This window comes from Mytilus trossulus, chromosome 12 (genome assembly GCF_036588685.1).
Source record: "Mytilus trossulus isolate FHL-02 chromosome 12, PNRI_Mtr1.1.1.hap1, whole genome shotgun sequence".
Lineage (NCBI taxonomy): Eukaryota > Metazoa > Mollusca > Bivalvia > Mytilida > Mytilidae > Mytilus > Mytilus trossulus.
Window position 1 is genome coordinate 17,418,778 of NC_086384.1, and position 15,314 is coordinate 17,434,091.

The window sequence follows — 15,314 nt, forward strand, 5'->3', positions numbered from 1 at the left end:
ATCAAACTATCAATGGCAAAAGCTAGAATCTAGCTAGAATTGTTAGAATTGATATTATAAGTACACTGTTGGCTTTGTACCACAACTTAAAAAGCTATGCTGAGTGTAAACGACTACCAAGTAGTACTTTTTCGTATGGTATAAAATTGAACAATTTGAAGTGTCATATATAAATTGGAATGCATACCATTTTTCGTATCATGACTAACTTTGGTCCTAACATTGCTGACATACAGAACAGATTTAAAATTCTTATTGATAAGAAAATAAATGCTGCCACCAACAAAACTTTGGATGCATCTCGACACCGGGGTCCTTGACATAACTTCATCAACATTCCAGAAGCATAAACTATCATGGAAAGCCAGTCTAATTGGTTCCAACAATCACTTGCATAACTCTTCCATTTTTTTCTTATCATAGAAACGATGAGCTTAAAAAACATAAACAAAACATTCAAGATTTATTATTTTTTCCAAATACATAGACCTGGTTTTATCTTCCCACCAAACATTTATTTCAATTATAAAGCATGTAAAAGAAGCTCAATATAGAAATATAAGATAGTCAAACAAAACATTATTGTGACATATTCAGTCATATATAGGTCTCCACATATATAGCCATTGCTCTTATGATATATTTTTACAAGGTTTAATATACGATATGCATTATTTACACTGCTAATAATGGATAGAATGTAGTCCCTTTTATTCGTAAACAAAGTTAATTACAATTTGATATAAGTATAACTTTTAAAATATCCGAAAATCATTTTTAGCTCAACTGGCCAAAAGGGCAAAGTGAGCTTTTCTCATCACTTGGCGTCCGTCGTCCGTAGTCTGTCGTCGTCTTTAACTTTAACAAAAATTTTCCTCTGAAACTAATGGTCCAAATATAACCAAACTTGGTCATAATCATCATTGGGTATCTAGTTTAAAGAATGTGTCCGGTGACCCATCCAACCAACCAAAATGGTCGCATTGCTAAGGAAAGAATATAGGGGTCAAATGTAGAATTTGGCTTAAAACTCTGAAACCAAAGCATTTAAGGCAAATCTGATATGGGGTAAAATTGTTTATCAGGTCAAGATCTGCCCTGAAATTTTTAAATGAATCAGACAGCAAGTTGTTGGGTTGCTTCCACTGAATTGGTAACTTAAAAGAAATTATGCTGGTTTTTTATTTTTATCTTGAATATTTTTATAGATAGAGATAAACTGTAAACAGCAATAATGTTCAGCAAAGTAAGATCTTCAAATAATCAACATGACCAAGATGGTTAGTTGACCCCTTAAGGAGTATTGCCCTTTCTGTCATTCTTTACCAATGTTTCGTAAATTTTTGTGATCTTTTACAAAAATCTTCTTGTCTGAAACTAGTTGGCCAAATTTAACCAAACTTATCCAAAAATCGTTATGAGGATATATAGTTTAAAAAATATGTGAGGTGACCAAGCCAACCAACCAGGATGACTGCCATGGCTAAACATAGAACATAGGGGTGAATGTAGATTTTGGCTTATAACTCTGAAACCAAAGCAATTAGAGCAAATCTGACAAGGTTATAATTGTTTATCAAGTCAACATATATATGCCCTGAAATTTTCAGATGAATTGGACAACTGGTTGTGAGGTTGCTGCCCCCAATTGTTAACTTTTGCCGTTAATGGTTATTATCTTGAATATTATTATAGATAGAGATGAACTGTAAACAGCAATTATGTTCAGCAAAGTAAGATCTACAAATAATTCAACATGACCAAAAATGGTCAGCTGACTCCTTAAAGAAATAATCCCATTTATATTCAATTTTTAACAATTTTTCATTAATATTTTTCTCTCTAACTAAAGGGCCAAGTTAATCATAGATAGAGAAAGTTGTAAGCAGCAAGAATGTTCAGTAATGTAAGATCTACAAACACATCACCATCACCAAAACACAATTTTGTCATGACTCCATCTGTGTCTTTTATTTAATATGCACATAGACCAATTTGAGCGACACAGGCCTCTTGTTTTAAATTACTGGCCATTTTTTCCCGATTTGATAAATTACGTGTTTGATCAACGTTTAACATGTTTAATGTAAAAGTAAAGTGGTGAGAATATACATACATAATTTACTTTGTTCAAATGTTACCACGATTGCAATACAAGCACAAGATTCCAAATAAGTGATTGAACCAAACTACAGTGAGATGGAATATGTTATTTGTCAGATTTAAAGCTATCTAATTTTATACAAGTTACAAGTTACAATTTGAATTAATGCTATTATCTATTTTCATCTATTTATTGTCTATCAAACGGCGAAGTAGGTTATTGGCTTCGGGAATCTGTTAGTTAGTAGTTACTGCGGTCAGATTCTTGTTATTACACAATATAACAATCAGAGTTATCTGTTATATCGACTCTCAATGTATGGTACTGGTTGGCGGTAACAAGTTCCAAAACATTCTTTGTGAAAAGAGTGTTTTTGAACTTGTTTAGTGGCGGACTTTATAGGCTGCACCAGTACCGATGAACTTGATTTATACCTGTATTATTATTTCATTAAGAACATTAATCCATGTAATCTTTATTTTCACCTCAAACGAAATTTCTCATGTTGATTTTGGACATCTGTTGCCAGGGTTCAATTCAGCACCCCATTATTTCAAAATTTTCATTTCATTTTAGTTTTTACTTGAATTTTGAATTTTATTTATCTATTTTTTTTGCATTTTATTTACGGTTGCCCAAAGACCCTTTGTTTGTGGGTTGGTAACCGACAGAAGCCATGATCTTACTTCGCCAATAAAATATATTTTAACTTTAATAACGTCTTCTCTCTTATAATTCGATTTAAAGGGCTTGACCGTTAAATCACGTTACCAGAGGAAGACAAGACTTGCTACAGTTCATGCACAGGTCAATGTAACGCGCATGTCTTAATTCGATTACACGGCATATCAGTTTTACCAGCTAAAGCACTCCTCACAATATTTTGAATGCACGGTCTGCTAGGAAGTAACTATATATATCTAAGGTCAGATTGTTGAGTTTATTGTACGCATAATTAATGTAAACCCACCCATCCCTCCTCTTATATTTTTTCGATACTGCTGTTTTATGTCTTATTTTACAGATTTCTACTTGTTTTTAACCTCAACATAGAACTCCTGTCACGGCTTCTGGATTTACAACTCTTCGCCAGTATATAAACACAATTAACCACATTATGCCGTCCATCTGACGAGTGATAACTGATTAACAGTCATAGTGAACCGATAAATAATGTTATGACAGTCTTTTAGAAGAGTTCATCACTAGGGCGGACTTTATAGGCGGCACCAGTACCGATGAACTTGATTTATCACTGTATTATTATTTCATTTAGAACATTAATCCATGTTATCTTTATTTTCACCTCAAACAAAATTTCTCATGTTGATTTTGGACATCTGTTGCCAGGGTTCAATTCAGCACCCCATTATTTCAAAATTTTCATTTCATTTTAGTTTTTACTTGAATTTTGAATTTTATTTATCTATTTTATTTGCATTTTATTTACGGTTGCCCAAAGACCCTTTGTTTGTGGGTTGGTAACCGACAGAAGCCATGATCTTACTTCGCCAATAAAATATATTTTGACTTTAATAACGTCTTCTCTCTTATAACATGAATATACCAAATTTTAAAAACATAGAAAAAAACCCAAGTTTTAATTGGAGTCTTTATATCAAATTCCTATTTGAATATATCAAATTTTTTTTATTGGCATTCTTATGTAACATTATGTTTAAGAGTAGCCAATAAAAGTAAAAGAATAACGATACCGAACTCCAAATTTCAAATCCTGCGCCCGTCTACGAGTAGATAAATCATATTATCATGATTATATAGACTTTAATCATATAAAGGGGCTTAAATACATACAATATATCAAGGGTCACTTTACAGACCACAAAGGTTCAAAATGTGTCGTCTATGTACATATTTATGTAACGTTCAATGTTCCCGAATTATAAGTTGTCAAAACCCCGTTTTGGTGTTTTTGAATGTTAATATGTTCGAATAACATAAATATTTAAAAAAAACAACGCTCAAAATTTTCTCCTACTAGTTTTCATCCTAATATTATTTTTTTTTAAAACCACCTACCTATACCTTTCGCTTAATAACGTAGAATTGCTGAAGCATAGGTGAGTTATAAAAATAAGTATTCAAAATATTACCTGCTTGGTTTCATCCACAAAGAAGCTGACCATCCATACCATTATGAAATAGTCCGCATAGGTAATTCCGTCGTCACTGTAGTCAAACAACAGCATGTATGCATATGCGGTATTGAGCGTTAAGAAGCCAAACTGCAACATAAATCAAGAGATACATTTGTAAATCTAAATACAGAACTTTGAAATCCTGTCAATTATAACTATAATCTTTACTTACGAATCCGACTAACTAATGCGTGTTTCACATCATAACGTTCTACTTTTCGACTAGAAATGCTAAATGAGAAAAAAAACCCACGAACAGGAACATCAGACATTATCATGATCATAAGGCAATGTTAAAACAGCATAAATGCTCAAATCTTTTTATTTTTTTTAGAGTCGTAAAGGATAAAAGCATTCAAAGATGTAATTTACTTGCTCTAGTGTTATACAGCCTGTGGAATGTAAGTACAATCAATCCAAAACAAACACAAGAAACTAAAAAAAGTGGCCAAGAATACTACAAGCACAGTCAAACTCATAGATTAAAAATAAACTGACAGTGCCATGGCTAAAAAAAAAAAAAAAAACCCAGACAAATAATAGTACAGAAGAAACAATACATAAAACTAAAGACTAAGCAACATGAACCATCAAAACCTGGGGTGAAGGAAGGAAGCAACATTCGTTCCTGTACCAAAAACGACTGAAAATAGCACAGTTGCTTTAAAATGATAAAAGAGAGTCGTGATGTTATTGTTAGCGCATCGGACTTTTAACACAAAGGTTCTTGCTTCAATCCCAGTTCCGGTGAGAAAATAACAGGTACTTAATGTTTGGCTGTCTCTTGACACCATTTGCGAGTATGATCTTGAGAAACGATGCGAGAGCTATTGTCCGCAGGACGGGGACGATAAATGGCTGACTCGGGTAAAGAGAGAGACATATCTTGCACGTAAAATACACCCTTGTAGATTTTGCAAAAGAGCAGGCTAATACTCTCACCCGCAAAGTGGAAAGAGATTAATCGAAGTTGCAATAAATTGTTTCCCAATCCATTATAATAAATATGTTTAAACTAAAAGAAAAACATTAAAGTACTGAGTTGTTCTATAGAAATGTAAAATATGAATTGTCATACCATTTGCATGGACACTTTAATGAACGGAAGGTTATACTTCTTGTAAAACCTGAAACGATTAAATGACAGTATTAATTTTTCTTATAATTGTTTCAGAATAAGTCAATGGTAATTTTTTCTGATCTTAAATATTCTTTTTATGTCACTAAAATATTTGCAAATGTATTGTTGATAGTTTAAAGTATTTAATTGTGTACATCGCTTTCAATGGGAGAGCAGTTGGTTTGAATTATAAAAGGATTAACAATACAGCACACAATTAAAAAAACAAACTTTTCACTTACCAAATTAAAGGACCTGCTTCCATACTTATCATTAATAAAGGCAACACAATCATGTGCACAACAGCAAGACCAAAGAAGCACACACTCTAGATAATTATAACAAATATGAATACTTAAATCCAATCATTGGTATGTTTATAATTTTTCAACTTACTTCAACGTTATTTGTCTTAATTATTATCATTTTCAAATTAGTAACTTCGAGCAATTCAGAGGGGCTCACAAGGTTCACATAACTCATACAGCTATCTACAAATTTTCCACATTGTCACTTAAAAATGTGCTTTTTTTCTATAATTTCAAAATGCAGTTGTCTTATACTTATCATTTTGTTGCATGAAACCAAATGGCTTTACATAATTGTTAACATTTTATTCCTTTTGTAAATTAAATTAATGTTTTTTTCAATAGATAGACACAAACCGCCATAAAAAAACCGAAATTATCTTCTACTTTTTCCTTATTTTTTTTCTAAAATCCACTAAAAACATTTTGTATTTACGCCAGAAGCGCGTTTCGTCTACAAAAGACACACCAGTGACGCTGGAATAAAATAACTATATGCCAAAATAAACGCACTTAATTTGTTATGTGAAACTGGTTTTTTTTTCGCAGCTTTAATCAAGTCTAGTCGTAAAGTAAGCGTTATAACATAAATTATGACACACGATTCTGTCACAGTCCTTATAAATCTACAAAGATGCTATAAATCTAAACTAACCGTTCGCTTATCTAACTTCTCTGTACCATACCACATTTCATTTAGGATATTCTTCACTGTGCTGTTGTCAAGAAAAGTCTTGTTTTGAGTCTTTATGGCATCTTCTATGTATCCATGATTTACCAATAGCCGTCCAGCATGGTTAATATGCTCTCCCAATTGTTGCCCTTCTTTAATTTCTGAATCTGTTTTAGGACTGTGAAATTTGCTCTCTTTTATTTTCGCGGATACGTCTTTCTTTTTCTTGTCAGCCTCGTTAATACAGCTTGTTATTCGAATTGCTCGCTGGGTGATTGCACTTTGAAAAAAAGAGGGATATAATGCTTACAGAAAAACAGATTTGATGAGATTTTTCGTAGATCTCTAATTGTATAAAAGCTGTACATGGATTGATTAACATTAACTTTATGAGATTCAAAAAGTGTTTGCTCATTTGTGGTGTACACTGTATATAGTCATTGAAGTCTTTACTCGTGAATCAACGTTGGTACAATATTGATGTAATTAATAAAGCAAACACATGAAGGGACGTAAACTAAAGCAAGGATATTTAGAACATGGAATAATATTTATGTTAATGATAAAATAAACGATACGACCCAATATTGTTGAAGATTGAATTATAATTACCTTTTGAATCGTTGCAATTTTTCCTTTAGGCATGAATTTGTTCTCCAGTTGCTGATTTCATCTTCTAAGATGACACAACCGATTAGAATATAACGAATCCTTATCTGAATTGTAAAACATATCAATAAAAAAAGTCTTTAGCTGGTAAGTTGGGTTAATATTCCAAACTCTTCCTTTGAAGATTATTATGTTTAAACAGATGAATAGATTTAGGACATCATTCGTAAATATAAATCGTTATAAAGACGAGTATTTTATATTGAATCTTTCATGGTGTTTATATGAACAAAGCACAAACATTTGGCCATAACCATAAAAATAAAGCAAGGGAATATAGTTACTATGCTGTCAGGTAATTTAGGATTACATATTTTTGTCGTAATAAGTATCCATTCTTAGGTTTTATGACTCGGAAAAACGCAATTTTTTCTAAAACTAGTTTATGGCATGATACGGAATTTTTCTCTGCATATAGTGTTCCAGGTAATGCTATGATGCTTAACATCTATCGGGGGGATTGTGTTCGCTTTTCATATTCATTTATTCTTTTATTAAGTATAATTGAGGTTTGTAGCTAGCATGTCTTTGTTAACTTATAATATATTGTCATTTTACGTAGTTTGGTCTGTTACTTATTCCGACTGTGTGTTGTACCGTGTTTTTGTTTAGTCGACATTTGCTCGAGGTAAAGGGGGAAGCTTGAGATCAAACAAAACATGTTAAATCCCATCGCATCATTGCGTTTGTCACAAGCCAAGAGCTCCTGACAGTTGTTAGTTGTCTACGATTTTGATCTATTTTCTCATACAATTATACCCAATTTTGGTAATACTTCAACTTACACATCCTGTTTCTATCAGTTGTTGTGCACCATCCCAATACTGTTTTTTCAACAGGGCGTATACAATTAGGCCGTACAACTCAGACGTTGAAACCTTGAGTTCTAGTTGTTTGCGTTCTGTGTAAAAATGTGAATACACTAAGTTCATTTATGTGTGCCCATCAAAATAAAAAAAAAAGAAGAGCAAATCGAATAGATGAATGATAACATTTAAGTATTTTAAACCACTAGAAAAAATAAACATAATAATGTTTAAATAACAGTACACAAAGAAATCATTAGCATTAATCCTGTTTGAGTTCTGAACTATCCAGGTAGTTATCCCATATAAAATGCGGCAACAATCTTGTTTTTAATTCAAACAAGATAATGATGGAGTTGGGATTTTTTAATATTTAGTCCTGTCTACGTATGAAGCCACAACGGTATAAAATTCTGAGCAAAGCTCCTGATAGTCAAAACTTCTTTTACGTAGTTTACATGTACGTTTCCTGTTTCAGCAGCAAGATGTATATTCATCTAGCACTCTAAATTCTCTTCATGTGCCCTTTTCCAAAACAAACAATTAACGATGTTTTCCAAAAGATGAATTGACTTTTTGAGAGAAAAAAAAATCATTGTAAATATCATGTGACGTTTTGGGTGATTTTGCGTATACAGGAATTTTACATTAAAATATTTTTCTGGAAAAAAATTCGCATTTACTTTTTTTCTTTAATTTATCCTTTTTGAAGTTCAAAAATCTTTTGGCTCTGGCTTTTTTGCTAGTTATTTTGTTGTCTCCATCTGTTCTGCCGTCTTTTGCTGGTTCATCTTCATCTTCGGAATCGTCTACTTTTTTTACTTTGAAATAAAACAAAGATGTTTCATATCAAATGTGTTTAAATGGTTTATCGTCAATTTATACATTTATACATTTAAACTTTGATCCTCCTGCCTCGTATGTTAATAATCATTGGCATGACTTGATGCTCGCAAATATTAGACTATGACGTCATTTATCAGTAAATAAATGCAAGTGCTTAAGTCTATTCACGTCAATTAAAAAAAATATTGCTTCATACCAATTGTTCTTTTATGATAGCATTCATTCATGTGCGAACTAGTGTTTCTGTTTCTGTAATTGTCATTGTTCAATAGTAAAGTACAATATCTTAATATCTCTCTAATTATTTTCTGTCAAGGAAAATTTAAAAATGGTGAAGGCATACAACATTGTTTAACGGTAACATGACAACGTTAACTACCTTTAAGTATGTGCAATGTTGTTTACTAGATATGTATCTGATAATTAAGATTTTCTTAATAATAGTTCATTGCAATGTTGCTTTTGATCAATAATTTACGAAAAGAGACAAAATATACGTGAGGGATATTCACACTCAAAAGTAGAAAATAAACGATAAACAACAGTAGACAAAAAACACTTTAAAATATCATTATCTAAAACACACCATAAAAATAACGAGTAAGCATTATGCCTTTGTTACCGTTAATGTTATTACTACCTCTGGGTCGATGCCTCTGCTGGTGGACTGTTAATCTTCGAGGGTATCCCCAGCCCAGTAGTCAGTACTTCGATTCTGTACTGGCATGAAAATACGTTTGTTTTGTGTTATTAAAATTTGCTGTTATCAAATGATAGAAATTATTATTACTTAAGGAATGTTTATACCTCATGTAAGGCTCTGATTCCTTTCATGGATTTGGCTATACCTTTTGGACCTTTCGGATTATAGCTCTTCATCTGTTATATATATATAAGCTTTGGATTTCATGTATTTTGGCCCCGAGCTCCACCGAAGAGACATAAATGTTGAAATGCGCATCTTGCGCAGGAAAATTGGTACCGCTTATGTTATTACTACCACTGAGTCGATGCCGCCTCTGTTGGTGGACTGTTAGTCCCCAAAGGTATCACCAACCCAGTAGCCAGTACTTCGGTACTGGCATGATAATACGGATGTTTTTGTTATTAAAATTTGCTGTTACAAAATGTTAGGAATTATTATAAATTTAGGAATTTTCATTTCTCATGCAAAGCTCTGACTCCTTTCATGGATTTGGCTATATTTTTCGGACATTTTGGAGTATAGCTTTTCGTCTTTCATATAAGCTTTAGATTTCAAATATCTTGGCCATGAGCATCACTGATGACACACATATATTGTAGAAATGCGCATCTGGTGCAGAAAAATTGGTACGGCTAATGTTATTACTACGACTGGGTCGTTGCCTCTGCTGGTTGACTGTTAGTCCCCGAGGGTATCACCAGCCCAGTTGCCAGTACTTTGGTACTGGGATGAAAATACGGATGTTTTGTGTTATTTAATTTTGCTGTTACAAAATGTTAGAAATAATTATAAATTAAGGAATGTATCTCCCTCATGCAAAGCTCTGATTTTTATACGGATTTGACTATACTTTTTGAACCTTATGGATTATAGCTCTTCATGTTTTATATAAGCCTTGAATTTCAAATATTATCGCCACGAGCAACACTGAGTCGAAATGTGCATCTGGTGCAGAAAAAATGGTATCGCTAATGTTATTACTACCACTAGGTCGATGCTTCTGCTGGAGGATTGTTAGTCCCCGAGGGTTACACCATCCCAGTAGCTATTACTTCGGTACCGACATGAAAATACGGATGTTTTGTGTTATTAATATTTGCTGTTGCAAAATTTAAGAAATTATTAAAAAATAAGGAAGGTATCTCCATCATGCAAAGCTCTGATTCCTTTCATGGATTTGACTTTATTTTTTGGACCTTTTGGATTATAGCTTTTTAGTTTTTATATAAGCTTTAATTTGGATTTCAAATACTTTGGCAACGAGCATCACTTAAGAGACATATATTTTCGTAATGCGTATCTGGTGCAGAAAAATTGGTACCGTTATTGTGATTACTACCACTGGGTCGACGCCTCTTTTGGTTGACTATTAGTCCCAGAGGGTAGCACCAGCCCATTGCCAGTAGCCAGTACTTCGGTACAGGCATGAAAATACGGATGTTTTGTGTTATTAAAATTTGCTGTTAAAAATGTTAGAAATTATTATAAATTAAGGAATGTATCTCCCTCATGAAAAGCTCTGATTCCTTTCACGGATATGGCTATACCTTTTGGACCTTTTGGATTACAGCTCTTCATCTTTTATATAAGCTTTGGATTTCAAATATTTCGGCAACAAGTATCCCTAAAGAGACATATTTTGTCGAAATGCGCATCTTGTGCAGGAATATTGGTACCGTTAATGTTATTGATACGTGCACAGTCATAATTCAATTGTGTAGTCACATTAAAATAAGAAGGACGTTATGGAGGCTACAACATTCAGAACTTTTCCCTCCGTATCTGTGATAATGTTTTATTTTCTTTCAAGAAATGTAAGTAGTAAAAGTCATAAAAGTATCATATCCTTATTGATATAGTCGAAGTATCTATGTGTACACTGTTTTCAAAGTTATACTGTAGATATGTTTATGTTTATACACTCGAAACAGATTCAACTCAATAACTTTATTGATACCTCGAAAATCAGGAGCTTTGTATGCCATATTGGTCATGGATTGTAGATAAGACCATAGGCCGTTTTTAATTTCTGATGTCAGATCCTTTAATTAAAAAAACAAACATATGTTTAACTATGATAATCAATATAAAGCTCTTTTGAATAATTATTGTATCTGAAATAAGTAAAGCAAATACAAGTGAATCATCATCCGTAATAACAATAGGAAAATCTTTGTTTAGTGTATGATTCTTTTTTAAATTTGGTAAAACTGTTTTCTTTGATAAATTGAATTATATTTCTGCAAAAAGTAAAATAATCAAAATACGGAACTTCGAAGAAAATTCAAAACAGAAAGTTCCAAATTCAATTGCTAGATTAAAAGCTCTGTATACAAATTGATAACAACTGACATATTCCTGACTTGGTAGAGGCAATTTTCTAGAAAATGGTAGATTAAACCTGGTCAATGCTGGTTTTAAAGCTAGATAAACATCTCACTTGTACGACAGCATATTTGAGTGTAAGAGATATAATAGTGCATGCGTAGATATGTCGGCTTATTATCATATTAATTGGAATACCCTCATTGCAAAAGTAAGTTAAAATCAAATGATCTCAATCAATTGGGATTAAAATATAGTTCAATAATATACTCAAAAATAGTTGGCCCCCGATTATTCTCATCCCTTATTTTCTCACTTAATTCCTGTGTTTTTGCATACCTGAATTTATTTTGATTGTGGTTTATACCATACTTTCTGTAGTGTACTTTACAATGACATACCTACCAACTGAAACACGTATCATAAAAATGAAGAAATAAATGGAGGGAAAATATTCTACATTAAAATAATGGTAAACACACTATAAGAAAACAGACAAAGCAGACAAAGCTATAAATACAATACGACAAGTAGGAGAAGAAAAACGTAAAGAATTTCAAAATACAACAAGGAAAATGCAAATATCTTCTGTAAAGACAAAACTTTTAGATTTAGTTTTTTTTATTGTTTACAGTATGTGTAACACTTCGAATTTCTTTTGTTTGCAATGCATGATACAGTTTTGACAAGTGTTTATTGACTTGTAGATGTGAACATGCTGTGGTTGATGATTTGTGCTACTGTGTTGCCTTCATCTATGGTGCTATTTCATAGGAAATCATCCTATACATATACGTTTAGTCTTTGCTACGTTTGTAGGCAATTAATCGCACAACACCCATGTTGACGACTTTATATTACCCTTCTTTATTGTTAGCTGTTCATAATAAGAAATTTAACCTTAACATGCTTAATCTTGTATTATATTCTTACCTCTTCAAAAATGTATTCTAGGGATCTATAATCAAAAGACGATTTGATATTCTCTTTTGGTATTCTCCATTTTCCTTCTTTTAGAAGGTACATCGATAAGGCGTTCGGATACACTTTAGTATATGGTCCCTAAAATTTCATTTACTTTTAATATCCTCAATTTTGTCATTGCAATACATATGTCAAAATATTTGAACATCCACAATTATATATCACTATATAGTTATGCTTGTAGTTCCTGAAAGGAATTAAAAGAAATTAACCTGTTGATAAAAAGCATGCCGCTCAACGATTTTACCTGCACATACTAACTCATACCGGTAACCAGGGGGGTTCGGGGGGGGGGGGGGGGGGGTTCGGCCGAACCTCCCCTTGAAAACAAATAAGCACTGTTAAAGTCAATGCTCTGTTCGAATTGTGAGTGTTAAAGTCGATGTTGTGAGTCCAACGAACACCCTTGAAAATTCCTGGCTACGGGTCTGTAACTGTTGGCTGTTGTACTCCAAATAGTATTAAAGAAATCAATACAAAAAGCATAACAGATTTACAAGATTCTAGTATTGCTGATTGCTAAAAGACAAATTGAAAGTAACACACATACATGTAACTCTTACGTTTATTGATTTAAAGAAATTTGGAGAATTATAAGTGATCCAAAAAATAAAGGAGACGAAGTAGCAGTAAATGATGTATTAAATGTATAACCTACATCAATATTTCTAAAGAGACAGTATCGAAGAATAAGATAATATGTTAGTTTTTTTTTAAATCAATTACAGTTAAAAGCTGAACGTGATTTACTATTTCTATTTAATTTTGCTTGTGGACAAATACTTTTGATTTTTTTTTAGCAAAACATTTAACCAAAGTATGAAATATTTAACCCTGTTGTTTACGTGCCTCGTAAGGAAATAATCACTTCAAACAAGCGGTTATACTAATTTTGTGTGATTTTGACACTTTAAAATATAAATTTCACTTTTTAAAAGTAAATAGGTCAACATTGATTTTCAATTTATTACTCTTATCTACTTGATACCGGAACATCAAACACATTCTTGTTAAGTGGGTCGTAAATATGTTTTACTTCAATTTTCTAAACAGTTGTCAAAGGTACCATACTTATAGTTTATACGCCAGACGCGCGTCTCATAAACATAAGAATCATCAGTGACGCTCAGAACAAATTAGTAAATAAGCAAAACAAGCACAAAGTTGAAGAGCATTGATAGCTCAAAATTCAAAACGTTGTGCCAAATACGGCTACCGTTATCTATGACTAGGATAAGAAAATCCTCAGTATTTCGAATAACTTATACTTTTGCAAACATTTAATTTATGAATAAATGACCATATAATTGATATTTGTGTCAACACCGAAGTGCTGACTAATGGGCTTGTGATGACTTCGGGATGAAAGCCAGAAAATTACTCATATCATACTAATATCTGAGTGATTGTTGTTATATTTTTTCATTTCCCTGAATTATATATTATGAAGATTTATAGAGAAAAGCGTTATGAAGTTATATCATTCATTTAATTAGCAACTTCACTTGACCATTACGGAAAATAGGTAGTTAGTCGGATCTTAATACGTGCTTGTGATTTGGTTTTAACCGGTTTTGATGAAAAAATACTAAGAAATGTCGAAATGTTCAGAATTTAATAAAATCTGTATTTCGGAAGGATGGTGCAAGCATACGATTTTTATTGCGTCTTACACTTTAAGAAGCGGATAATCTTTTACTACTTTAAATTATTCAAAAATTGTGTAGAAACGTTACTTTTGAGCTATGAAAGTCAAGTGGCTCGAGCATTTTTCTATGGAAATTTAAAAAAATTGCAAAGAAATATGTTTACAGTGGGTTAGCTTTCATTAGTCTTCACTATCTATAGATTAACAACTTTTGGTTATATTTATAATTTAGAATCATCATTGAAGGCGGCGGACGATTGCACAGTCAATCAATTATATTGATGTGCCATTTGAATGCAAGAGTGACATGCCGTTGTATTATGTGCCAATTCGAAAAAGTTATGCGAGTATTCTCTCCCCTTAACAGGTTCATTATTTTATAATTAAGTTTAGGTTTCTGATATAATTTTGAATAATTACAAAATGTTTAATTCAATATATTTCAGTTTTTGTTATTGGTGTATCAAAAACATTGATGTACGAATATAATTTCATAAATTTGAAACGTTTAAAATGATTACATACCAATATAAAGAACCGTTCATCATTTTTGAAAAATACTATGAACGGAAATCGTATTATTTATTTTCCCTTGATGATAAATTGATTGGGAAATGAACCAGCGTTACCTAATGGTTATCACAGAGAGGGACCAGCAATCAATTTTTGATTGTAGCTTATTCAACATTAACACAATTTTCCACTATAAACGAATGTTACTTTATATAAATATAAGGACTTTGTAAGCTAAATCTACAAATTGTATTAGATATTATCATTCTTTATTGCAATAGATTAATATGCTAATTTAATGATATAATCATGTACTTACAAATATTTTGTCTTCAATTGACCCTTTTACCATCGACACTGCAAGTATTAGAGTAACTAACATGAATATTGATAAAATTGACGGACTGAAAAATTTACATTCTAAATGTTTTATGAATAATTATAATACATTAT

At 32.0% G+C, this 15,314-nt stretch overlaps 1 protein-coding gene across 1 annotated transcript in view; it reads right to left on the minus strand.

The window, feature by feature from the left end:
• LOC134692269 (uncharacterized) overlaps positions 1–15,314 on the minus strand; it is a 67,177-nt gene that overhangs the window by 10,765 nt on the left and 41,098 nt on the right. The window contains exons 19-29 of the mRNA XM_063552719.1: positions 15,181–15,218; positions 12,650–12,778; positions 11,349–11,433; positions 8,523–8,660; positions 7,819–7,934; positions 6,977–7,080; positions 6,347–6,644; positions 5,626–5,711; positions 5,342–5,390; positions 4,219–4,350; positions 188–433 (exon numbers count right to left, since the gene is read on the minus strand). Coding sequence (XP_063408789.1) covers positions 188–433; positions 4,219–4,350; positions 5,342–5,390; positions 5,626–5,711; positions 6,347–6,644; positions 6,977–7,080; positions 7,819–7,934; positions 8,523–8,660; positions 11,349–11,433; positions 12,650–12,778; positions 15,181–15,218 — 1,421 coding nt within the window. The remainder of the gene's footprint in view (positions 1–187; positions 434–4,218; positions 4,351–5,341; positions 5,391–5,625; positions 5,712–6,346; positions 6,645–6,976; positions 7,081–7,818; positions 7,935–8,522; positions 8,661–11,348; positions 11,434–12,649; positions 12,779–15,180; positions 15,219–15,314) is intronic.